Source organism: Anas platyrhynchos, chromosome 24, assembly GCF_047663525.1.
Source record: "Anas platyrhynchos isolate ZD024472 breed Pekin duck chromosome 24, IASCAAS_PekinDuck_T2T, whole genome shotgun sequence".
Lineage (NCBI taxonomy): Eukaryota > Metazoa > Chordata > Aves > Anseriformes > Anatidae > Anas > Anas platyrhynchos.
In genome coordinates, this window is record NC_092610.1 from 2,325,833 (window position 1) to 2,351,714 (window position 25,882).

The 25,882-nt window shown below is 54.5% G+C and overlaps 1 protein-coding gene across 3 annotated transcripts; it reads left to right on the forward strand.

The window, feature by feature from the left end:
• The first annotated feature begins 246 nt into the window (after positions 1 to 246).
• LOC101790610 (protein argonaute-1) lies at positions 247 to 25,289 on the forward strand. 3 transcript variants are annotated; one of them, XR_011804818.1, is made up of 20 exons: positions 247 to 411; positions 7,536 to 7,719; positions 8,668 to 8,788; positions 8,951 to 9,132; positions 9,434 to 9,570; positions 9,854 to 9,988; positions 10,286 to 10,373; positions 11,562 to 11,709; positions 11,997 to 12,116; positions 12,936 to 13,058; positions 13,691 to 13,824; positions 15,012 to 15,196; positions 15,334 to 15,493; positions 15,805 to 15,895; positions 17,814 to 18,008; positions 18,524 to 18,658; positions 19,490 to 19,591; positions 20,418 to 20,617; positions 21,031 to 21,514; positions 25,227 to 25,289. XR_011804818.1 is itself a non-coding variant. In XM_038167178.2 (19 exons), exons 1-19 carry the CDS (start codon positions 387 to 389, stop codon positions 21,137 to 21,139), a joined length of 2,574 nt encoding a protein of 857 aa, XP_038023106.1. In that variant the 5' UTR covers positions 247 to 386; the 3' UTR covers positions 21,140 to 25,289. The 3 variants fall into 3 exon arrangements, 2 of the variants coding, with proteins under 2 accessions (XP_038023106.1, XP_071883552.1); XM_038167178.2 differs by having other exon boundaries at positions 21,031 to 25,289; XM_072027451.1 differs by lacking the exon at positions 247 to 411 and having other exon boundaries at positions 7,553 to 7,728; positions 8,672 to 8,788; positions 21,031 to 25,289.
• The last annotated feature ends 593 nt before the right edge of the window (positions 25,290 to 25,882 follow it).

Here is a 25,882-nt window from a genome sequence, read left to right on the forward strand (position 1 = left end):
ACCCCTCTTTGAACGACCCCCCCCACTTCCCGTTATCCCAACACCCCCCACCACACACTTCAACCTCCCCGTCCCCTTGAGGACCCCCTTTTTTCCCCTTGAGGGGGTCCCCGTGTGTGTGTGTGTCCCCCTCACAACCACCCCTCAGAGAGTTGGGGTGTGGGGGGGGGTCGGGGCGGCCCCAAAATGGCGGCGGCGGCGGGGCCGGCGGGCGCCGCCTTTGTTGGGCGCGGGGCCGGGCGGCGGCGCGTGCGCGCTGGGTGGCGGCGTGAGGCGGCGGCGGTGCGGCACCGGCCCCGGCCCCGGCCCCCGGCCCCCAACCCCCCGGCTTCTGCCCTGGCCCTGCCCGCGGCCCCCGGCTCGGTGCGGAGCCCCGCGTGGATGGGATGGAAGCGGGACCCTCGGGAGCAGGTCGGTGGCTGAGGCGGAGCGGCTGAGGGGGCGCCGCCGCCGCGAGGAGGGGTTGGCCCCGCTCCCCCCCCCCCCCCAGCTCCGGAGGGCCAAGGGTGGGGGACTGGGGAGCCTGTGAGGGGTGAGGGGGCTCTGTGGGGCTGCACTGGGGGATCTAGGGTTGCCCTCGGGGGTTTTGGGGTTGCCCAGAGGGTTGTGGGGTTGCCCCGGGGTTTGTGAGGCAGCCCCGGGGGGTGCCGTCCCTCAGCCCCCCGCCGCCCCCCGTTGCAGCTTTCTGAGGCTCCGGAGCCTCCCCCGCTTCCAAACGGGGGCTCTCGGCCTCCGCCTCGAGCTCCCCGCGGTCCCCCGGGGGCTCCCCGGGCCGTGGCGGTGCCAGATGCTCCGCTTCGTGCCCCCGAGATTTGGGGTTTTGGGTTTTTGGTTACCTCAGCGGGCGATGCGGGGCCTTGCACGGGGCGGGCGTCGTGCTGGCGAGTGTGGTCCCACAACGTGCAGCGGGTCTGGGCTAAACCCACCATATCTTTAAATTCTTGCCTCGTCCTTTCCTCATGATCTTAATCGAAGCCTAACGTGGAAATACCTGTGTGTCTTCGTTACCTTTTGGCTGCCGGAGGGGTGTTTGGTGCGGATTTGGTGCCCTCCTGGAGACCGTGATTTAGCGACCAGCGTGGGGCTGGTGTGGCGTGTTCAGGGCCGATAGTGCCCCCGCACCCCGGCTCCATCTGGGAAACGCCGATAGCACAGCTCCCACCCCAACACACGCGTTACCAGGCTTCCTTAATTTTGGGAAGGTGCTTTAAAAGCTCTTGGAGGGGCTGAGGAGGATGGGGACGTGCCGGGGTTCAGGCCCAGCCGATGTCTCCGTGCTGGGAACGGAGCCCTGCTGCCCCTTTGTTGGGAGCTTGCTCTTTTCTCCCCCAAATCTGGCTGTGGGAAGCCGGCTTCGTCAAGGCTCTTGGAGTGGGACCGCGCTGCTGGGGTCACCCTGCGGTGCCAGGAAACGTTTGTCCTGTGTCAGCAGGATGAGCGTCGTGCCTGCCTCCTGCAGCCCCTGCCGACGGTCCCCTTGGTGTGCTTTTAGGATTCAACCACGCCGGAGCTGTAACCTGTCAGGGTAATAAAGCACACGGGGAAAAAAAGCCACGCTCGGATGTGCTGAACGTGAAAATGTCTGGAAAGGCAGCAGAGGGGAACCTGGGAGATTTGCAGACGTACAGGCAGCTGCCGGGGGAGGAACATGCGTGCGGCGGTTTTAAAAGCTAAACTTGGTTTTCCCCAACTTGTAGTTTTCTTTATCCTTTGCAAACTTCCTAAATGCTGTTAATCTTAACAGTTGTCTTCCTGTGCTAAACCCTGCAAAAAACCCGAAGCTGGTCTGTCTGTTGGATCTCTTTATCTTCAGGAAACATGAACTCACATGTGCGTGTTTCTAGGATGGGATTATAGCAAGAAACAAAGCCAGGAGAAGCACCTTGCCTCGAGACATAGCGCGTACGATTTATCTTGAAACTCTTTCTGGAGTCTTTCTAAACCCAGCGAAGAACAAACTAGAGACAAATTATTAAGATGGCAGACGTTGAAAGGAAGACAAATCGGGCAGAAAAGCGCTGCTTTTTTGGCAGCACGGTGTTGAGATCCGTATCGGGGTTTTAACCTCTTTTAGGGGAAGCTCCTGGGCTGCAGGTCCGTGGGGCTGCCCCACAGACAGGACGTGGCCACGGCAAAACGTGAAGGCGAAGCTGTCCTTGCCTTTTGTCCCGTCCCTTTATCAGGAGCTGGAGGCTTTCTTTGTCTGCTGCTCACAGATGTGCACTTTCTTCGCTTGGGCTTGGAAAGTCTACACCAGTGTACGCGAAACCCTCCTGGAAGAGGCCAGAGAGATGTTATCTGCTGCCCTTTCTAGGCGCTGTTAGCGGAGACCCCGCGCTCGTGGTCGGTGATGAAAGGGACTGGAGGAGGAGAGCCTGGAGAGCGGAGCTGGCTGCCAGGCGCTGGCCCCTCTCCATGAGAGAGACAAACGCCTGCGTTTGGCCTGGGGATTGCAGGAGAAATACCTCTATTTCCACCTCTCTGGGCTCTGCTGATTGCTGCGGTGCTTCCTGCATGTGGCAGGCGGGCGAGCTGCCTGCTGGGCTGCAGTGGGGTTTGGGGACTTGGGTTTCCCACTGGCGACTGCCTTGGTTTGGTCAGAGGCACAAAAAGGTGGGCTGGGGTTCAGCGGGACAACCGTTGGGGGTCAGCTCATGCCACTGAGGCTCTGGGCTGTGTCTGGATGCCCTGCACCATGCTGCTGGCCCCAGAAACACCGAATTTGGTTCACGATCCCTGTTAACAGCAGTGTGGAGAGAAAACTCACCTGTTAATGGCAATTGTGATGGATTTGTGGTAGCATCAGTAGGTTCCCTGTAAGAGCCAGCCAGGCACAGGTATGAAACCCCTCTCCGGGTGTGCTGCAAGCCAGGGATTTCGCCAGCATCCTACTGAGGGGCTGCAGTACGAGTTCTTCAAATCCAGCCAGGATCCAACATCTCCAGCACCATTTCCTTTATCCAGGGTTGCGTGGGCATCTCAGGTGACGGGACTCCTAGAAAATAACATATAATAGGCTTCGTTAAGTGGTAGTAATTGAAATGCAGCTTTGGATTGAGCAAGGCAAGCACATCGTATAGGTTGGGCTGCACACCTGGCGCTGGGGAGATTTTTAAACCGAAGCTCTCGGGTTCACCACCTATGATTCCCAAGCTGGGGTCTGACAGGGGCGTAACCATGCCCTTTGCAGAGCGAGATGCTCAGTGCAGGGGATACAAAGAAGGAAGCTGCTTTCCAAAGTAAATACCATGGTAAAACAGATCCGAAACAGCTTCGGGGGATTTCTGGGACGCAGCCACAGGCTGGGAGCAGCACCTGGCCGAGAGGTCTGGGTGGGCAGAGCCGAGATACAGAGAGCACCTTCTGCGCTCTGGGCTCTGTGTGACCGTGTCTGACGCTGCTTCTGGAGGTGCTAACTTTGGAAATTGGGAGTGGGTGTGCGTGTGTCAAAGAGGCTAGGTGGAGAAAACCTGGCTTGTGGAAGAGCGCTGACACCGGGGGAATGGGGATCCTTTAAAAACAGCGAGGGAAATGGGAGAGAAAAGCCTGAAGCACCCAGAAATCCCTTTGATTTTTGGCTGTACCGTTTCCAGCAACGACAAGTCTCATTTCCAGCTGGCTATTCCGGGGGCAGCAGCTAACGAATTTCATGACTTGGAGCCCGTCCCGCTGCGCGGGGCAGAGGGAGGCAGCGGGGAGAGCAGGTGCCGGGGCCGCCGGGAGCCGCGCTGCGCTCGCGGACGTGCAGCGGGTGCAGATGGGGCCGCACATCTGCGGGGACGAGCGGGACGGGGCTGCCCGGGGCCTCTGACGGGGACAGGGCGGCTCCTTGGCCTGGGGACACCGGGAGAAATGTCCCCAAGCCCCGTGGGTGGCGTTTCTCCTCTGTTTTGCCCAGGTCCGTGCAAGGCAGGAGCGCCAGCTCTGTCCCTGCTCTGTCTGCTCGCTGTGGTTGGCTTTCTTGCTGGCTGCTTCGCCTCCTGATGGGAATTTTCCCTTCTTGGGGTGGTGTGTGGGGTTGATTTGTTGATTTAGGGTTTATTCAGGGTGAGGACGAACCACGCTGCATGCCCAGAGGCACCTCCCTGCGCACACCCCAGCACCTTGCTCGCTCTCCTCGGATTCCTGGCGTCATTTTTGCACTGTGGGTGCGTGGGGAGGGGGCCGTGGGTTGGGGCCGTCCCAGACCCTCTGCGGTGATAAAACTCCCTTTTGTCTCGGCCCCATTCTCCCGGCCTCTCGTGTCTGAATGCGGCGGCAGCGAGGATTTCAATGACATGGTAATTTCATGCCTTTCCACCGGCAGCTTCGCCCCGGCGCGGGCAGCTGTTGGTCAGTGGGTCGCGGTCGCCAGCTGTTACAATAAATAACAGGAACCGAGCCTATTCCAGCAGGAATCACCCCAAAAAGAGGAGTTGCACCTTGGCAGCTCCACCCTCACCAACCCCAAGCCCAGCGGTGCCCAGGGGGCTCCCGACACATCCTCGGGGCATGGCTTTTGTGTGCCCCAGCCTGTGATTCCTCCCAGGCTGCTGAATTTCTGCTGGCAGGCGGATTTGCTCCCGCTCACTGGCTGCATTGTGCGGCACCACCAAGGCTCGCCCTCCAGCCCCTGGCCCTGGGCGCGCTCATTTACATGACAAAGTGGGAGCCTGCGCGGCTTTGCCATGGAGAGTTGAGGTATGCAGAGGAACCCCTCTGTCTCCCGGCTGTTTGGGTTGCTTTTTTTTCCCCTTCTGCCAAAGGGGGGACTCGCCGCCGGCCCCTTTTCTGCCCCCTTTCTGCTGCGTTTCCCTACCGTGTCCTTGCAGCCCGCGGGGAGCAGCTTTTGGGACTAGCCCATGGATTTGGGGGGCTCGGGAGGGGGTTGCAGCAAGGCAGTGAGCACAGCGGGGCAGGGACGTGGTGTGGGGAAGGGTTAGTGCAGTGTGTGTGTTCTCCAGAGGATTTTGGGGTCTTTCCCATGTGGGTTGAAGGGGAAAGAGCCCAGCTGGAGGATCTTTGGGGTTGCCGGGTGCCTTCAGGTCTCCTCCCCTGCCCCGGCTGCCCTGGTGTTACCTTGCTTATAAATAGTGCCCTGGGCAGCTCTGCTGTGCCAGGCCAGGAGCTAACACCAGGAGATAACAGCTTTTTTTTTTTAAAGGCTTGGGATCTCAGAGGAATCTGGGAAGGGAAAGTAATTATCGGCTGTCCTTTGCTGGCAGGATGAGGCGATAACCCCGGGGCTGCAGCTGGGGGAGAGCTCCACGACCCTGTCCATGTGTTGAGGTTCTGAGGGAGTGCTTGCATTGCTCGAGGCTGACTCCTTAATCTGTGGTTCATGGTCTTAATTGGGAGAGTTTCTGTTCTGTTATTTATGGGCTGATTTGGGCGGTGCTGCACTGGAGGGGGCTTTGGGAGCTGTGCTTTATGGCAGTGCCTGGGGTGCCTTCGGAAAGGTGGAGGCTTCGAGGATGCCACGTGGGGCAGGCGGCCACAAAACCCCGACAGCTCTGTCTGGATCCTGTCCTGCACCACGCTTCTGCTCCTGCTGTCCCCAGCTGCTTCAGTTCCTCCCCAAGCTTGAGCCTTGGTGCCTCCAGGCTGCTCCCCTGCCTCCTCGGGGACGCAAAGCAAGAGGGAGCCACGGACACCAGGAGGTGCCGTCCTGCACGTGCACGGCTTCTGGGATCATCTCCTGGATCAAAAGGTCCCGAACAGGACAGGGAATGACCGAATGCCAGCCCTGACAGCTGCAGAGGAGCAGCACGGCTCCCGGAGAGGCAGAGGAGAGCCACATCCTGCCCTCGCCCCCTCTGAGGGCCCGCGTGGGTTCGTGCTGGAAAGGCAGAGCAGGGAAGCGGAGGCTCCAGCAGCGCTGGCAAATACCTAGCTGATTGCTAACGACGATTTAAAAATGCATCAGCTTGCAGCCGGGGAGCTGGTGATTGCCAAGAAATATTCGTCGTGTGGAGACATGAATTACACCGCGAGTAGCTCATCAGAAAATTCGGTTTCTTAAAAGAAGCCGCCTCGGGAGTGCAGCTCGTCCTTTTGCTGCCCTCCCCGGCACAAGGAGCTGGTGGGGCCAGGGAAGTGCCGTGCTCCAACCCAACCAGGAGCCCCTGCGGGTGTCCCAAGCCCCCGTGTCGGCCCCAGAGATCCTCATGATGCTCGTTGGCTGCTCGAGTTGTCGTGTGGGTGATGCCTTCTGCAACCTGTGGGTGCTGGGTTTCTGCCGAGTGAGGGTTTTCCAGCCCCGTTGTCCCCATTGTCTTGTCCCCGTTGTCTTGTTTGGCTCTGAAGGCATTCAACACCCCTGTGAGTTTCCACATGGGACAGCTCAGGGCTCCTGCTTCACCTGCTGAGAAGCAAAAGCGAAGAGCTGGCTGTGCAGCCGGTTAACCAGGCGCTGCCACCAGCAGTGGGACACGGTTGCAGGCTTAAAATGAGATCAGCTGGGTCTGCTGGGCATCGCTGCCTGCAAAAAACAAAGGCAGCGGGTGCAAACACGCCCTGCTGTTGGTCCTGGTTCTCCAGAGCTCCAGAGACCTCAGGAGGCTTCACGCCGGTACAGCTGCAGCGCCCCTGGGGTGGCCGCAGGGGTCCTGGTGGCATTTCATCCTTGCAAAGGTCAGGTGCGAAACTGAAAAGCAAATGCGAAGTTCAGGATGCTGGTCTGGTATCTGGTACGTTTAGCCTGGGGTTGAAATTGGGATTTAAAAAGAACCTGGAGGGGAGCGAGGGGTGCTAAGAGCGCCATGTGTTACGGATCCCAAATTGGAGCTGGGTGCTGTTTGGGGTTGGCTTTGACAGTTGGCCATCCAGATGGAGTGCTCGGAATATCTCACAGGCTGCGTGCCCTGCACCCGGCCCAGCTGGCTGAAGACCTCGCTAGGTTTTAGGAACAAATAAAAGATGCAGACGGGGATAGGTAGGGATCAGGGAAGGAGCAAGAAGGGCAGATCTTGTTTAAAAAGCAGCACTGAGTGTCTTATGGTCCCGTGCTGGCACCCATCCCTTCATCCTCAACTCCAGAACTTCGTTAGTAAGTGTCTGTAACAAGCCTTGACTGGTGCCCCCCTTTTTATGGATGCTTTCAAAGCCCTCGTAGTGTGGAAGTGAAGCACAACAAGTCTTCTGGTGTCGGGAGGAGCAAAGCTCCGGTCAGAAAATTGAGCTAGGGCTGTGCCTGGGCGTGGGACGTGCGCTTGGAAGTCCTCTGCTCCTTCCGAGCCCTGCGCTGCTGCCACTTGTGGCCCTTTAGGGAACGTAACGAGCTCCTTTCCCTAATGCAAAGGGGAGATTATTTATCTGCTGGGTAGGTGGGTTGACATCGGAGCAGGGGGCAGAGGCAGGGCAGGAGCAGGGCGCTGGGTGCTGCCGTGTGGAGCTCCTTCCACCTCCTGCTGCCGTGGTGCCAGCTCTGCAGCTGCTGCCTCGCACCCTGGCTGTGAGTCTGGGATGTGGTGATGAAGGGCTGTAGATTTGGTGTTGCCTGACCGGGTGCTGGAGTTTCTCACAGCCCTCCTGAGCCTGTTTTTGTCTCCCCGCAGCTGCAGGCGCATACCTGCCACCCTTGCAGCAGGTATTTCAGGCGCCGCGTCGGCCCGGGATAGGAACCGTCGGGAAGCCCATCAAGCTCTTAGCCAACTACTTTGAGGTGGACATTCCCAAGATCGATGTGTACCATTATGAAGTGGATATCAAACCCGACAAATGTCCACGCAGAGTCAACAGGTAAGGCAAGTATTAGAGGTTTTGGCCCTCGCTTCCCACCTCCGGTTTCCTTGTGGAGACACAATAAGTGCCTTTGTCCCTCTTCACCTGTGGAAATCACCAGGGTGACGTTGTCCGTGGCTGCCTTTGCCCTTTCCCTGTGCTGGGGTGGTAAAACAGTGCTGGAAGTGGTGCTGGGGCCCTGCAGGAAGCCGTGCTCGTGCCCAGCACAGGCCTGGGCACTGTGTGCTCGGAGCCTTTCCGTGCTGGGCTTGCAGCACTGCCCAGCGTCCCCAGATGGCTGAACCTCGTGAGCTGCGTCCGCACGGCAGCATTTGTTCCTGTTCCTGATAGCTTAGGAGGTCCTGAACCTCACCACAGTCCCCTGCTTCTTCAAAGCAGCTGTGCTATTTTGGCAACGATCACGGATTTTAAAAATAGCAAGCCCCAGATCTCGGGCCATCGCCTGCTTTTTATTTATTTATTTATTTATTTTAATTTTGTAGCTTTTTGTCGCTCTTTTCGCTCCCTTTCCCCTCCTGCCCCTGGCCTCCCCTCGAAGGCCAGCGAGCAGATGCTGGAGCTGCTGTTCCCTGTGCTCTTGGCAGCCCGTGCTGGCGAGTCCCTCCCTCTCGCCCTCCTGGCAAGCACGGCGGCTTTGCAGCCAGCTCCAGCGCGCGTGGGGGCACATTGCTGCGTGCTGTGTGAACTTGTTCTGCTCAACCTGATTTAACCAGCCATGGATTGAGGCGTGTGGGTGTTCGTGTGGGGGCCCTCTTGCCTGGGAGAGATCTGGCTCTGCCGTCCCTTGGCCCGCAGCGCTGCAGCGAGAGCCCGGAGGTGCCCCAGGTGGAGAAGCTCGGGACCTGGCAGGTCACAAAAGGCGTTGGGCTGCGAAGATGCTGGCAAAACAAACCTCGCTCCTCTCTCCCCTGTGTCCCTCTTTCTTGCCTCTGCTTGTCTGTGTAGGGAGGTCGTGGAGTACATGGTACAACACTTCAAACCTCAGATTTTTGGAGACCGAAAACCAGTCTACGATGGGAAGAAAAACATTTACACGGTCACGGCCTTACCTATTGGAAACGAGAGGGTAAGAGGGGGGTGGGGGACCCCATGCAGGCATGCACAATGTGCCATGTGCACCCTAACCCTAAAACCCTAACCCCAACCCACTAAAAACAACCTGTGTCTCCTTGTGCTGTGGCCTTGAAGCCCTGTGGCAATGCCGTGATCGCTCCCCTTCCCTCCCCAGGTTGACTTTGAGGTGACAATCCCCGGGGAAGGCAAGGACAGGATATTTAAGGTCTCTATCAAGTGGATGGCCATTGTGAGCTGGCGCATGCTCCACGAAGCCTTGGTGAGCGGGCAGATCCCCGTCCCCTTGGAGTCCGTCCAGGCGCTGGATGTTGCGATGAGGCACCTGGCTTCCATGAGGTACCTGCACCTGGGGGGGGGTGGAGGTGGGCGCTGGGGGAGGCAGGACCCTGCTGCGTCCCTCAGGGGCACCAAACGTGCTGGGGAGGGGCTGTGCTGGGGGAGCTGGCTGTCCTTGGCAGGCTGTTGTGGCTGGGAAGGCTCTTCAAGGACTCTGGGGAGGCTGCATTGTCGGCGTTGTTGTAGGAGAAATAAATGGGGACGTGCAGCAGGGCCAATGGGGCAAGCGATGGCTCCCATGGGCTGGGGGTGCCTCGTGGTCGGTGCCTGTTGTCTGACGTGCTGTCCCCTCGCTTTGCAGGTACACCCCCGTCGGCCGCTCCTTCTTCTCCCCCCCTGAAGGCTACTACCACCCCCTGGGAGGCGGCAGGGAGGTCTGGTTTGGCTTCCACCAGTCCGTCAGGCCTGCCATGTGGAAGATGATGCTCAACATTGATGGTGATGTATTTTTCATGCCAACATAAACATTTTTTTTTCTCCAGCATGCCCAGCACAGTCACGTTTGCTCTCAGAGAGCAGCACAGGCCGGGTCCCAGCGTCTCTTTGGGTTGGGGACTTCTCTTTTAGGGTCTGTACAATGGGAGCCAAATCTCCGGTGCTGAATGAGGTGGGGTGGGGGCCTGCAGTGGGGCTGGATGTGTTTGGGGAGGCTGCAGCTGGCCTGCTCTTGAGTTCCTCTGTTGAAGGAGAGCAGAGACTCATCATGGTATCTGTCCGGCAGTGTCTGCAACGGCCTTCTACAAAGCCCAGCCTGTCATTGAGTTCATGTGCGAGGTGCTGGATATCCGGAACATCGACGAACAACCCAAGCCACTGACAGACTCACAGAGAGTGCGGTTCACCAAGGAGATCAAAGGTAGAGCCCTGGGGTGGCATTAGGGGACTGCCACAAACACTGAGCTTGGTAAATCAGCTTGTCTTCTGCACCCAGCCCCGGTGCCAAGGGAGGGGACGTGGGGGTTGCACCTTAAAAATGCCTCCTGGGGCACCATTGCCTCCCTCGCTGCACTTCACAGGCATCTGCCAACCTGCCTGCTCTGCAAACGGTTAATCATTTAAGGAAGGTGTTTGCAGCGTCACGGGGAAGTTGGGCAGAAGGGAATTGCTCCTGCATTTACCAGTGATTCTGCTGTGTTTTTCTGTCTCGCATCAGGCCTGAAAGTGGAGGTCACCCACTGTGGGCAGATGAAGAGGAAATACCGCGTGTGTAACGTTACCAGGCGGCCGGCCAGCCACCAGACGTAAGGCGGGTGGGAAGATGCCCTTGGAAAAATCTGCGCTGTTCTCCTTTTTAGCAGCTGCTGGTAGCGTTAGGGAGAGCTGGAGGGGGAAAACTCCAGCCCGTGAGAGCAAAAGGCGCTGTGCTTGGCGCTCTGCAGCAGTGCTGTGCGCCGCGCTGTCATGCGCCGTGAAGCCGAGCGGGATGCAGAGGGTGGGAGCGGAGAGGATGCTTTGTCTGGCAGGCAGCACGCTGCAGAGGGCGGGAGCGAACATGCCAGGAACTGTCCTAGTTTTTACCTCTGAGTTTGGTTTTCTTCTTGCTTAAAATAGACGCTGCCAGAGCAAAAGCTTTGTCAAGGAATAAAGCAATCCCCTGCCGTTAAATTATTTGCACATGCCTGGGAGGAGGCTGGGCCAGGGAGCCCCTCCGTGTTGGGGGGCTGTAGACCAAGTGCACCCCATGCTTCTCCTGGGCTGAACTGCTCCCCACAGGGGTCTGCAGCACTCCTGCAGGGAAAGGGAGGCAGAAGCACCCTCTGTGCTGAGCTGTGGGCTGTCTGCAGCCCGTGGGCGTTTCCAGGGCAGGTTCTGCCTAGCCTGGCGCTGGCAATGAAGGGGAGACACTGGGATGGTGAGCGTGTGGGGCGGGCAGGTTCCACGCTGCATCCCCATTTTCTGGTGCTGTCGGGTGAGGTTGGGCAGCGCATGCTCCTGCTACTGATGGCCCAGAACCCCCCAGCTCTGCACTGGGGAAGTTTTAATTTTTTTCCTAGTTTTAAAGCGATACCTCCTCTTGCCCGTCACATTCTCCTCCCCACTGTAAGTGTTCAGGAGCCTGTTAGCCTTTGTCTGTAGCTCAGCTCAGCTCCCAAAGAGGGCACGAAGCACAGAAGCCCTTGTGAGTGCCAGTGTGCCTGTATTTATGTACCTGGCAGTGGCATGTGTGGCATGTCCTGTAATAAACATTTACCCTGATTAGCAGGATTAGTGAGGGAGAGCTTTATTTAGGGCCCTCAGTCTCACGCTGGGATCAGAGTATTCCTTCCTTGATTTCTGAAAATGCTGCTCTTCTGCTGGTTATTTTCCTTTGTGGTAGCTCACGGTGGGGGCCTCCCAGTTCCTTTTCTTTCCAGCCAGAGTAAGTAGTGCTTGGGGTGTGGAGGTGTCTGTTCTGAGTAGGTGCGTCCTTCGTGTCCTGCCCCTGCCAGGTTTCCCCTGCAGCTGGAGAGCGGTCAGACAGTGGAGTGCACAGTGGCTCAGTACTTTAAGCAGAAATACAACCTGCAGCTGAAATACCCTCACCTACCCTGTCTCCAGGTTGGCCAGGAGCAGAAGCACACGTACCTGCCCTTGGAGGTGAGTGCCAGCACTGTGCCGTTGGGCTTTTGGGCACCATGAAAAGCAAAGGCAGCGGCCTCTGGCCTTTGGTGGCATGACAATATTCTGCAGCTAATTGTAATGGGTGTTAATTGCCACAGTGACCTGGCGAGAGCTGTTTTTAAGAAGTGAGGGCTGCGAGCATGCTGTAAAGATGCCATTCTCGTGCAGCTGCAGGCTCATCACCTCTGCTTTGGGGCTGGCTGCCGGGTCTGAGTGCCTCACACGTTCCTAACACGTGGCTGCTTGCTTTCCCCTGCGTGCAGGTGTGTAACATCGTGGCAGGCCAGCGGTGCATCAAGAAGCTCACAGACAATCAAACGTCAACCATGATAAAAGCGACAGCCAGGTCTGCCCCGGACAGGCAGGAGGAAATCAGCCGCCTGGTACGTGTCCCTGCGGCGGGGGTTCCTCGTCGGGCTGGGCTCTGGTGGCAGGCTGGGGCACTGTGAACAGGCCTGCTCCTGAGCTGCCCTGCAGAAGGCAGCTTCAGCCTGCTCAGGAGGTGCTGATGGGATTTATGGCTTGGTTATTCCTTTTCTCTCACCGAATCCCACATTGGAGCTGCCTGTAATGGTCGCTTGTACAGGAGAACACCGCTCAAAGTGACCGTGGAAACTCATGTGCAGTAAATTCAGGTCCTCACGTTGATGGAACCTGACACAAAGGGAGCTGGGACTAAAAATAGAAAAAACAAATTAGAGAAATGACTTCAGCTCCAGACATGTGGGGACTGTGCATTATCAGCCTGTGGTACAGGAACTCTGTGTCCCCAGGTCTGCCTGGGGCGAGCAGGGGAACGATAAACCTGGCTCCAGCAGTGGATGGACAGGATCTGGGTAATGGCCCTGTTGTCCAAACCAATGTCTCTGGGCTCTGGAAGCTGGGGACATTTGATATTCCTTCCGGGACCTTTGATAACAGCGTCTTGCCGGTCTGAACCTTCCTGTTGAAGCCGTAAATCTTAGGATCAGGCTCTGCTCTTGGCTGCATTGGTCATCTCATTCAAAATCAGGTCACCCCTGGGTCACTTTGGAGGGCAGAATTTGTCCCTTTGTGTTAAATTGCTTGCCCTCCCCTTACCAAGAGGACTTCAGCACCGTAGAGAAAATATTTTGTGCCCATGTTTCCCGGTCAGCTGAACACTGTGTGGGATGAAGCAGCTGGTCTCACTCCCTCCCACTTGCCCTTCCTTCCCTCTGCAGATGAAGAATGCCAGCTACAACCTGGATCCGTATATTCAGGAGTTTGGGATCAAGGTGAAAGACGACATGACGGAGGTGACGGGGAGGGTCCTGCCAGCACCCATCCTGCAGTACGGAGGCAGGGTAAGCAGGGCCGTGCTGGGGGTGTTCAGATGTGTTGTGCAGAGATTCCTCTGCAGCAGAAAACCCCGATTTTAACTAAAACTTGTGCTACCTTCAGGTTTGTAGGTTAGAGCTGGAATTTTTTATTGCAGTGCCTTGGGTTTGTTTGTTTGTTTTTGTGTGTGTTTTGTATCATGACTCTTCTGAAAGTTGGAGCCAAAAGTAATGCAGTGACAAGAAAGTGGGCAGAAAGAGAGAGGGATGTTCAGAGTCAGGCTTGGTCATCCTTCCACGTGTTTGAGATGTGGTTGGGGTTTGTGCCCACACCCAGAGGGACACCCAGGACTCGCTGCCTCGTGGTGCTGCATGAGAACAGCTCAGGTGTATTTTCCATCACCTCGGAGCAGCGAAGGTTCTGAATTACCGTTCTCTGAGTGCCATGCTAATCCCTAGAGGTGCAGGGAGCTGCTTTCAGCAAGCCCAGCTCTCGAGGGCGTGCAGCGTCGTGATGGGGAGCGCAGACACAACATGTGTGCTCCCCAGGGGCTGCCAGCATGGGTCTGGAGCCTCTTGGTCCTCGTGGCTGGAGCCTCGAGGTCCCTGCCTCGTGGGACGTGGTCTCTCAGCGCTCTGACCGTCTGTTTGCCTTGCAGAACCGAGCCATTGCAACTCCCAACCAAGGCGTGTGGGACATGCGAGGGAAGCAGTTCTACAACGGCATTGAGATCAAAGTCTGGGCGATTGCTTGCTTTGCCCCGCAGAAGCAGTGTCGAGAAGAGGTGCTGAAGTAAGGAAACGGGCAGCCTGCGAGGGTGGGAAGAGGCAGGGGGAGATGTGTTGGCGTGCAGGCAGCCACCCTGCTGTTCCCAGCCCCAGGCTGCACTTCCCTTATCACTGACATCGGATCTCTGCACGGCTCAACTGCTTGCTGGTACAAATTTGATCCAGGTCCGGACTGGGTGTTCAGTGTTGTTTCTTGTTAGTTTATCCGGAGTGCCTGACTGTTTATCCTGGCTGCAAACAACCCCTGAGCCGTTGTGAAGCCTGCCAGGTTAAAGTTAGCACATCATCACTCTCAGGCATGTGGACTGACAGTCAGTCTCTCCGCAGTCTATCCTTTACATCAGGTAGCTGCAGTTTCTTGCTCTGATGGTGTCAGCCAGAAAGCCAGATAACGCTGTGTCGAGCTCTTCTGATCTGAATTTCCTCTAGGGGAAGCTGGATGGGTTGCGAGGAGATTTAGTTAAAAGTTTCTGTAACACCTCGAGAGCTCAAAATTGAGTTTAATTTAGCAAATGAACTTTCTGTCCTACTTCAGATTTACCTTGGAGTGGTTTCCTTTGGACTTTAAGAGTTTAAGTCAGAGAAGCAGTCACCTTGGTCTGGGGTTCTGCTGGGGACCTGGTGTCTCCTGACCAAGGGTGGATGCATCGAGGCAAGCATTTTGTTTGGCTCTTCTGGCTGTGTTTAACACTGTTACGTTTTGGGATGGTTTGGAGCAGCTCAAAGCCTCTGCATCTGCAGGAACTGGGTGCAGGTGGGAGTGACACAGAGCTCCTCTTGCCACCCTTTTGGGGCAGGGGAGTGCTGGCAGAGCTGGGAGCCCTGCGCTCCCGGTGGCTTTCCCTGCCTCAGATTTATCCTTGGTGACCTGGAGTACAGCTGAGCTGGAGCACACCAGGTAACATTGTCTGGTTTGGTAAGTGCTGGCTTGCATCAGCTTTGCAATCACCTAGAAATCAACAGTCCCAGGGAACAGGTCTGCTCCTCCTGAAATCATCCGAATGGGAATAGCTTACAGCTCCTTCAGTCCTTAGGAAAAATGTTTGCTATGGGTAAGAGAGCATTAGGAGAGGACATCTGGGCTCTCTTGGGGTTGCTGGATGCTGTAAGATTGCAGGCGTGGTGGTGTGATGGGCCCAGCTCTGCCCTGTGCTGCAGTGCAGAGGGGCTGACTTCTCTCTCCTCCTGCAGGAACTTTACGGACCAGCTGCGCAAGATCTCCAAGGATGCCGGGATGCCGATCCAAGGCCAGCCCTGCTTCTGCAAATACGCCCAGGGTGCAGACAGCGTGGAGCCCATGTTTCGGCACCTCAAGAACACCTATTCAGGGCTTCAGCTCATCATTGTCATCCTGCCGGGAAAAACACCAGTGTACGGTGCGTCTGGGGCAGGGGCAAGCAGGGGGGGAGAAGGGTTTTACTCTGGCTGTGCCCTCCCACTTTCTCCCCGATTTTTGAGGGACAGGGAGGCTTTGCTCATTGCCTGCCTGTTCACGTGCTTCCTCTGCCTGCAGCCGAGGTGAAGCGTGTTGGGGACACCCTCCTGGGAATGGCCACGCAGTGCGTCCAGGTCAAGAACGTGGTGAAAACCTCCCCGCAGACCCTTTCCAACCTCTGCCTCAAGATCAACGTCAAGCTTGGCGGGATCAACAACATCCTTGTGCCTCACCAGCGGTTCGTATGGCTGCTGCCTGTCCCAGCTTTAGGGGTTTGTTTCCAGTGTCCCTCTTGACCTGCTGCCTTTGGGACATTGCCGTGCTGCCAGCACGGTGTTCCTTGAGGATTAGGGGATGTGCAGGCTGCTCTGTAAAGCAGCTGTCTGAAATGTAGGTTTGCAGCCCGTCTTTGCCTTGATGTGCCTGTGCCCAAGCTAGAACCCAGAGAATCACAACGTCCTCTACATGATTTTCTTATCTCTGTTGGGCTGAGCATTGCCCTGAGATGCCCCAAAAGGCTGATTGCTGCTTTCTCTCCTTTTCCACCAGCTCTGCAGTCTTTCAGCAACCCGTGATCTTCCTCGGGGCCGACGTCACCCACCCGCCAGCAGGAGATGGGAAGAAACCCTCCATAACAGCTGTGAGTCCCTTCCTTAGTCTGGGCTCAGGGTCTGATAGCGCTGAAGGGAGGCAGGAGCTGGAATAGGAGTTGTGTGTCCGTGAAGAGGCTGTGGTTTTGAGGAGCCACTGGGAGAGCTGGCAGCGACGGGGAGAGCTGGCAGCTGCCAGCAGATGGGGCTCGTGATGTGCTGGGCCCAGTTGGACAGGACCTGCAGGGAGCTCGGCGCTGCTGCTGTGCTCCCTGGGGCTGGAGGAGGCATCACTGCTGGCTGCAAGCACCTCTGGGAGGCACCTTCCCTGAGAGGGAGAGCAGGGACTGGAGATGGGGGCTAGAAATGGGGTGATTTTGCTAATTTACCCCAAGGAAATACCGAGCATCCATGGAGTGATGTGACACTCAGCTGCTGGTGGGGCTGGCTGCGAGCTCGCGCCCTTTGGGAGCCTGCAGGACGTTGTCCTTGTGCTCCTTGCAGTAAAGGAGAGTGTCAGGTTCTCACAGCATCTGTTTTAATTAAGCATGTCAGCATTTTCCTATTCAGTTCTTAGCTTTCCAGGACTCATAGCTCAGGTTTTCCATGGCATGCAAATGTCTCTGTAGGAGTGTTTTTTTTTTTTCTTAATTAAAAGGGGTTGGGAAATGCTTTTGGCTGTTTGCTCATAGGTGTGGGTGGGACAGGGCAGTCTGTTTCCTGGCGGCGGTGCTTCCACTCTGAAAACACTTTGTGTTTTTCTGTACAGGACCACTGTGGTTTCGTTTTGTTTTCCTTAATTTTTGTAAAAGCTTTTTTAGAGCCGCAGGGGAGGAGAAGGGTATAGACTTGGCCTTAATCTTCTCCTTGGTGCATTGTTAATAAGATGATAGGAAAGGGTCCAGCTGTAGGGCTAAAGGAAACATTTCTGCTGAGCGTTTCAGCTCCGACAGCAGCCCAGAACCCAGAGCTCCTTTCACTAAGCAAAAACGAAACCCGTGCTGAGGGTGGGGGCTGTGGGCTGGGCTCCGTGCCACAGAGGATGTGGGGCTGCGGTGCTTTCCCTGCTCGGGTGGGTGGGATGTGGACCACGCAGCAGCGTCCCACTGCCCTCAGAGCAGCGAAGCACCCGGGCAGCGTGTCAGCGTGTCACAGTGTGGGCTAAAACCCGCCTCGGCGCCGTGACTCACGCTGTGCCCCCACCCCTGCGTCACGGCTGAGCCTGGCTGCCCTCAGCCTCTGTGCCTGACGTCTTTAGGGTCTCCCCTCCGGAGCACCGGGCTGCGCTGGGTGACTCCTGCAGTGGAGCAGGGCACAGGGACATAATGCTGACAGCCGCTCTTTGCAGGCATTTACCTCGTTTGGTTGCCTTTTGGGCAAAGACCTCCCAGCACCCCAGCGTGGGCAGGGTTGTTTTGCTCTTCCCACAGTTGGAGAAGGGCTGAGCTCCCTGCTCGTCCTGTAATAAAGACCTAAGCGGCTTTTACAGCGTGGTGATAGTGGGGTTTTGTACCTGGGGGTGTCATTGCCCTGGTGGGACAGCAGAGCAGGGTTGGGGTTGAGCTGCCCATTGTGGAAGCCCAAACCCACAAGTGAGGGATGGAGGGAGAAGGGTTGCAGCCCCACTCCCCCTTCACCCCTCTGCTGTTGAGCAGGAGCAGGGACAGGGCAGTAACAGCCCCGCGTGGCTCAGTGGTGCCAGCCCAGCCATCTCACTGGAAATTCCTGCAAATGCCCCAAGGGGCACTGCAGAGCATGAATCTGTTATGTGGCTGCCACCAGGGTTGCCCTTTCTGAGCTGCAGTTGTCTTCGTGGTATTTGCTGTCCCATCTCCTGATCTGTGAGCTCAGGGTGCTGCCCACGGCCAGCTGTGGGTGTTGGAAGCAGTCAGAGAGCTGGGAAAGTCCCAAATCTTCCCCGTCCTTCCCCTGGTAACCTGTAAGCCTTGCCTGCCTCTGTCCCTGCAGGTTGTGGGCAGCATGGACGCCCACCCCAGCCGGTACTGTGCCACGGTGCGCGTGCAGCGTCCTCGCCAGGAAATCATCGAGGACCTGTCCTACATGGTGAGGGAGCTCCTCATCCAGTTCTACAAATCCACCCGCTTCAAACCCACCAGGATCATCTTCTACCGTGACGGTGTTCCCGAGGGGCAGCTCCCCCAGGTGAGGACCATTTGCATCCCCCTCGGCCAGCAGAGCTGGGGCGTGCAGCTCTGTGGGGCAGCCTGCAGCCAGAGGAGAGAGGCTTTTTAAGACCCCGAGTTCTCCTCGCTAGCATTTCTGTTGCCTGAAATTGCAGGCTTTTGCTGAAATGCTTCATGCGTGCTGGTGGTGGTGGGCTGATTTGGCTGGGGGGAGCTGGGCCAAAGCCTTGCAGAGCTGGTGCTGGGCATCTGGCAGTCGCTGAGGACGTGCTTGGCAGCACGAGGGCACCAGGCAGGCGGTGCTTTGAAGCATCTCCCGAGGCTAGCTTTGAGCACTCTCCTCTTTTTCCACTTGTGTCTGGGGACGCGCAGTGCTGCCAGACACTCATGGATGATGAGATCGGATCTCCTGGTCCCTGTGCTGCTGCCTAAACCTGCGCTGGCTGCTGTGGCTTCCCTGAGGGTGGGCAGGGACAGCTGGGTGCAGAAACCAGCTGCTGCATCCACTCACTCTGCGTGCTCTTGTCTCTCCAGATCCTTCACTACGAGCTCCTAGCAATCCGTGACGCCTGCATCAAACTGGAAAAGGATTACCAGCCTGGCATCACCTACATCGTCGTGCAGAAAAGGCATCATACCCGGCTCTTCTGCGCAGACAAGAACGAGAGGGTGAGCGGCAGGGCCGGAGAGTCAGCCCTGGACTTTACCGAGCAGAAAGCTCATTGCTGGCAGGCAGAGCACTTTCTTGAATCAAATCTGCTGCTCAATTGACTCCCGTATCCATGTGGATTAGGCTGCTTCTAGAAACCCAGACAGCTGTTTGCTGTTATTATGAGTTACTGGGTGCTGATGATCCTGGTGACTCTCTTGAAATAGCCTCTGTCAGCTTGCAAACATCTGTTGTTTTGGTGATAGCTGCAGCCGCTGACGTTGTGACAAGATGAATAACCCCTTGCTTGCTCACAGCTAGTTCATGTGTGCTTTGTGTGTGCTGTGCTCACTGACTGATCTATATTTAGGGTTTAAATCTCGTCTAACCAGACTCTGGCTCTCCCTGAGCATGAAGACTTAATCTTGGGAACTAAGGACCATTTTTGACCAGGGTGTAAAAGCCCTGGTGTCTTATGTCAAAGGCTCTAGTGTACTCTCTGCAGAGATTCCTGAAGTTTTACTCACTTAATCCACACTTCTGCAGTGGGATGGGCCAGTGCCCAGCCCTCACCCTGCCTGCTTTCCTTTTTATGTAGTTTGCTCTCTGTCTATGTCATGCCTGGTGTTGATGCTTGCAGAAAATGCTGGCAGGCCTGTCAGGGCAGGGAGCAGAGCGGGATGTGCTGCTTCTGTTCCCTCCGAGCACAGTGGTGCCCTCAAACTGAGATGCTGAGATGGGGGACCCTGTGCTGTGGCCCTAACACAGAGCAGGTGTTGCAGGCAGTGCTCCGGGCAGCTGGAAATAATCAAATTGTGCAGTGCTTGGATCTCTCTTTTTATTCCCTGTAGATTGGGAAGAGTGGGAACATCCCAGCCGGAACAACAGTGGATACAAACATCACCCACCCCTTTGAGTTCGACTTCTACTTGTGCAGTCATGCAGGCATTCAGGTACCGTGCTGCAGAGCTGGCTGGTGTGACGCTGCTGTTTTTCTTTGCTTGTTGCTGCAGATTGCACTCTTTTGCATCTGTTGGGGCCCTCCCTGGAGACACAGGCACTTGCTCCAAGCTGCCCTTGCAGCAGTTTGGGCCAGCAGGTGCCAGGCAGCGTGGCCGCTGCGTTCTGTGGCGTGCACTTGGTTTCTCTCCTGGAGCCAAGGATCTCTCCTCTGAGAATTTCCTTCTTTGGAGCGGCCAGTTCAGCAGCTTGTCAGCTGGGGCCTGAGCACGCCGGGCTCGCCGGTGCGCCTGGTTGTCAGCAGGGACCTGTTGTCTGCCCGGGGGCGGGAGAGCTGGGGCCAGCCGGCCCTGGAGGAGGCGGCTTGCTTCACAGCTGCCTTTCTTCAGGCAGCCAAGATTAGTCAGAAACAGTACAGAAGAAATTGCACTCACTTAATCTACAGCTGTTTCCGCAAGAGAGGCTTTTTGGCATCTTCTCCTGCTGCGAGGACAGCAGGGAGCTGGCCTGCTTCGGTGGGGAGATGTGGGGGGAGCTCTGTGCTGGCGCAGCGTGTGATGCTGTGTGGTGGCAGGGGCCTGGGGAAGCAGCACGGAAGCACCAGCAGTGCCTGGGCATGGTTTGCACGTCAGTGCAAAGTGCTTCCATGCCTCACATTCACACGTGGGGCTCTTAAATTAGGGAAGCACAGACCTCTCTCCTGCTCGGGCTGTTCTGCTGTCTCATTTTGATCGGGGAGGAGGGTGATTGGGATACAAGGGAACTGGCTGCGGGCACGGGCAGCACCTTTCATTTCACCCCGTTCCCTCTCCTTGGCAGGGTACGAGCCGGCCGTCCCATTACTACGTGCTCTGGGATGACAACCGCTTCACGGCGGATGAGCTGCAAATCCTCACGTACCAGCTGTGCCACACGTACGTGCGCTGCACTCGCTCCGTCTCCATCCCGGCCCCGGCATACTACGCCCGACTGGTGGCATTCAGAGCGCGGTATCACCTCGTGGACAAGGAGCACGACAGGTGAGAGGCTGCTTCTGCGGGCTCACAGAGGGCAAAGCCTAGGGAGGAGCAGTGGGGCACAAGTGCACTGCCTTCGGGTCCAAAAGAGGCTGAATCAGAGCAGCTCTGCAGACCTGCCCATAGCTACGTCCTCTTAGGTCCTGGTCTAGGAGGAAATGGGAATCGAGGAGGGTTAAATCTAGATCCCATCTTGAGCTCATCCTGGATCTGGAGGAGCATCCCTGGGGTGTTTGAGCGCTACCAGCCACTTTGGGGTACTGGAATCACCGCAGTGCTGGGCACAGTTCACACCTAGCATGGGGGAGAGGTGCAGACAGTATCCAGAACAGCAGGCTCAGATGTCTAAGGGGTTTCTCAGTGTGCCTTGCGGGGGAGTATTAAATAATTACACAATGATTTTCTTGCGCTTTCAGTGGCGAGGGCAGCCATATATCTGGACAGAGCAACGGCAGAGACCCCCAGGCCTTGGCGAAGGCTGTGCAGGTTCATCAGGACACTTTACGTACCATGTACTTTGCTTGAAAGCCTAACTTTTGTTACCTCACTCAAGAAAGCTTTCAGATTTGTAGGAGCCATACAAAAAAGGAAGCATTGGGACACCTTGTTTTTTTTTCCAATGAGAAATCACTGCAGGGCAGGCAGCGTCGATTTGAGGCAGGAGACCAGCACCACGGGACAGAAAAGATCCAACACCTTCGTAGGATTGGAAGAGACTGATTATTTTTTTAATTTTTTTCTGGCTTTGCAAAATTTTGACCTGACCAAACACATGAAGGCATTCGAGAAAGGGATAAAACTCCCAGGAGGCGGAAGCAGGTTTTCATTTTTAAGATGCAATACTATAGACTCCTGACTGTGAAATGGCGGATTTGGTCCTCCGTTGCCCACCAGGCGCTGGTAGGTATTTTTTGTGGGGGTTGGGGGGAGGGGATTTTTAGAGCCTTAAAACAGAAGACTAGATTTATAAAACTAATATTTTAGAATATGAGATGCTTTAATGGGTTAAGGGGGAAAAACAACTAGTTTATAGGAGAATTCTAACACTAACAGTTCCCCGCCCCCGAATAATTCCCCCCATATAATGTAAGGCACCCTAGCACTTAGCTCAGAACTGAAAACTGTCTTCCTCGTGTTAAAAGCTAGTTAGCTGCTGCCACTTGAAGCAACAGTCACAGACTTTTCCATGGGTGAGTGCCTTACTATGATGCTGCAAAATTTCAATGTTTTTAATCTTGTAAGGAAAATAGTAATCTTGTCTTGATGGTGGTCCATATTTCCATCGGAAGGAGTTAATTTCTATGGTCCTAAGTTGCAGTTTGTGTTAGATCACGACCTCATGGTGGTTAAACTCCATTGAAAGATGTGCACTTTCATATAGGACACGTTTAATGGCTGCTGACCCATTTTTGTTTCCAATGTACTACTTGTTATTTAAAACTGTTTCTGACAAATGGGGGCATCGTCATCCCATGAGGACAGAAATCGCTATCAATTTTTTTTTTCCTGAATTTCTATGATGGACACCGGGATTTTTTTACTAAACATTATTTTTATACGATACCGAGTCTGTTGCCAAAATCCACAAGTCATTAACATGCTCAGAGTTTACATCACCGCACTTCCTGAGGCTGTGCGCTCACGCCAGAGATTTCTCATGTTTCCTGTCCGATGAGTGTGACAAACTGCAGGCCGGGCAGCTCCGGGGTACTCCTCAGCACCCACCTCCCTCGCACCATGTGCCTTCGACACATGCCTGCCTGGGGCCGGCTGCTTTTGGAAGTACCGCGTACCCCGGCGTCAGCACCTCCAAACTGGCACCGTGTCTGCTGCTAGGTTTTGCTGCTCTTCATGTCACGGTCTCACTGATTTCACGCGCAGGGTTTTTCTTCCGAAAGCACACCACATTGGTTCCTTAGTCAGAATTGCGAAATCCTCATTATTGTCGGGGGGGAAACTCCTACTGATTTGTGTTCTTTACAGGAAAAAAAAAAAACTTTTTTTCCCGACAGTAACGTAGTGACTGCTTTTCAGACTCATTTTGCTGCACAGAATGACCATAATGCACAGCAGGGCAGTAGTAGCAACTCATTACCGGTATCAGGTGGGCAGATTATCCGGTTTTTGATATGAAAGGTGCTCACAAAGCTTCCTTCAAGAGGAAGAACCACGTGTGCACTCCTACCAGGCTCTTTCAGGGAAGAGCTGTCACCATTTTACTGCCAAGAGCGAACACGTTTTCAAAGCAGCTCTATCCCAAGCACTGCCCCTTGTCAGTACGTGTGGATAGAAGCACAGCTTTTAGTTCTGTACTTTCCGATGTTTAAACTCGCCTTGCCTTCATGAAATCCGCAGTAGTCATGTTGGCCCATTAATCTGTCCTAGCAGCAGGAATTCACTCTACCTGTTTTCTTTCTGGGCAACATATTTGTGAAAAACGAAGACATCACTATGCTATGCAAACTAAGTGCTGAGCCCACTGATGTCACCTTCTGTGAAGATCCTACATTTAGCACAGTTGTATTTTTGTCCTCAAGACTACAGTATTTGGCTCATATTCTCCTTTGCACCTTGTGTCAAAACTCCACTGCTGTCTATCTGCGAGGTGGTGGGGAGGAGACCAGGAACTCTTCGTGGTCGGTAGGGTAGCGAACTCTTAGGGAAGCTTTTAGAGAGCAGGGAAGGTGTCAACACTAAGTGTCAACATGAGAAGCCTACATTCCTCTACACAAGTGCCTGCATAGTGACACAAATTCAGCACCTCTCCATTTCATCCTGGGAATTCTGGCTTGTGTGCATTGAAAGCAAAACGATCTCAGAGAGGCTGTACCTGCTCGCATCGCGCTAGAAAGCCCCTCGCTAAGAATAAAACCGGGGTTCAGGCCAAGGTTCTCTCTGTAAATCAGTTTGTTCACCAGCATTACAACGGAAAGCACCTGGTTGCTGCTCTGCAGCAAGGGGCAAAGGTATTTTGGTTTCTAGTTTTTAGTTTAGTGTTTTAGTTGGGTCTAGACTTCTGAAATGTCTTTTAGTAGCTGTGGCATAGCACATGCCATTTTTAACCATTTGAAAAGAGATAGCGTGGGCATTTACAGAAACAGCTTGTTGCTCTGTAACAATTTTTTTTTTAACCTTGAGACTTGAAATGTAAAATGGACCTTTAAGATTTGCACTCATTTGTAAGGTGGCTGTTCATAGAAAACTATGAATGAAGACTTGCTGATGTAGCACCTACTTTTAACAGCAATTTTAACTACACAAAAGCTTCACAGCTTCTGAAACTCTCAGCTGTTGACTTGCAGATCATGTTCTGCCCTTATTTCACCCTCTGCGTTGGGTTTTCATGGTTTTGAATAAATACAAAAAAAGCCAAACTAGTAGCTGCTGTGCCCTTTAAACCCTATTTCCACTTTGAAGAAATTTAGAAGGGGTTTGAGTTACCCGCATGTTTTCTATAACGGACTATGCACTGTACCTTCTGCGCGGCTCCAGCATTCGATATTTCTACCCTTTTCTTGTCCAAGATGCAAGTGAAAAACTGCATGTTGAGGTGCTGTGCATTTTGGTACCCCTAGCGGATAGGTGTTAACCCAGCTACATATCAGGACTTGTAGTTAGCCGCAACCTCCACGTGAACATCCCCAACGGCTCCCGAGTCTCTGCCTTCTCAGTGCGCACGTGTTCCTTCAGCGACTGGAACCATCGCCAAGTGCATGCGGTCCTGTGGGAAGAGGAATCGCTTTCATTTACCCGTCAGTTGTTGAATGCTGTTTGTTTTCCCTGATCTCCTATCGGAACGTAAACGGGGGCGCGAGGGCAGAGCAGCCCTCGCCCCAGAGCTTCCAGGGCAGTCGGGGGGGGTTCTGGTGCTTGCAAGCCTCTGACCTGCTGCCTGGTGTCACAAAGCCCGAGTGGTCAGCGTTGCCTCGTGGAAAGTTTTCTTCTTGGAAAATTAGTTAACGAAATAAAAGAATGTCATTCTTTCAGCAAGGGAAGCCAGACAGCTCTGGACAGCAATAAACGAGTGAAATTCATATCTTGCCTGAGTGATTTGCACTTCAATAGTTGTGAAAGAAAATTGATGGGGACTCCAGTGCTTTTGTGTTCAATTCTAGCCCCTTTCGTACCTCCTTTATACGAGCAAGTGTTGGACTGTACACAGGGTGTTGACAAGACACTCTGTTTGGGTTATTTTTCTTGTGTTTGTTTTTTTTTTGTTTTGTTTTGTTTTTTTTGCTTTAGCTTGAACTCTGTCTGGTCCATTTGTTAAATAGACGTGAACAGTTGATGTACAGTACTTACTAAACAAGCAGCAGCACAAAACTTATTTTATTAAGAAAATATGGCTTATATTTTAAAGGTTGAATATCAACTTTTTTTTTTTGTATGCGTGGAATTAAGACTGGTAAAGAGTAACAAAATCCTTGGATTAGGCCAAAAGAAAATACTGTAAGATCGTAACCACCTCTTTATTAAAGAAAACGGTATGATTAAAGAGCTCCAGAACATTGTATTTATATTTGATTTGATTGCTTTTGTGGATTTTTATTTTTTTTATTATTATTTTTTTTTGCCTCGGTCCTGATTTTTGCTTGCAACTTTGACTTTGCAGTCCCAAGTGTCTGTTACCCTGTAACTGTTGGCAGAAGACCTAAATAAAAGCAATGTGACTATGTTGGGGTGACACTCCTGAGTCAGCTCGCGTGGGGAAGGAAGAAGCTTCCATGCTCAGTCCTGGCAGTTCACGGGAGGAGGGCTTGGGAACGAACAGTGAAATGCTGACTGTAGCTGGATTGCATCAGATATTGTGGAGGATCCAAACCTCCTCTCTTTCCAGCTTGTTTCTGTTTGATGAGAGAAACACTTAAGCGAACAAGTAATATGCTTAAAGCTCCTTGAAATATGATGGGCAATCCCATTTTTCATTAAAATATCATCAGAGAACTGACTTAATTTGAGCTCCTTCGGTTATTAAATGGCACAAGTGTACATCAAAAGCTGCCGCCCCTCCAGCTGCCTGGCCTTGCTACCTTAGCATGACTTGAGTGGTTTTGAGACGGGCAATGTTAAAGCAGACCTTTCTTCTGGATCTGTCTTGACTCAAATCCAAAACCTGATTTAAAACGGCTGCTTACATTTTCACCTGTACCTTTTGTTCCCCGTTCCAACGGCCCCCTGCTATCGATACTCCTGTGCGCGTTTACACATCGCGTTTCCGCTATTTGCAGACTTTGTGGTGGTTTGATTTGTGGAGCAGCCAGCTCCTGC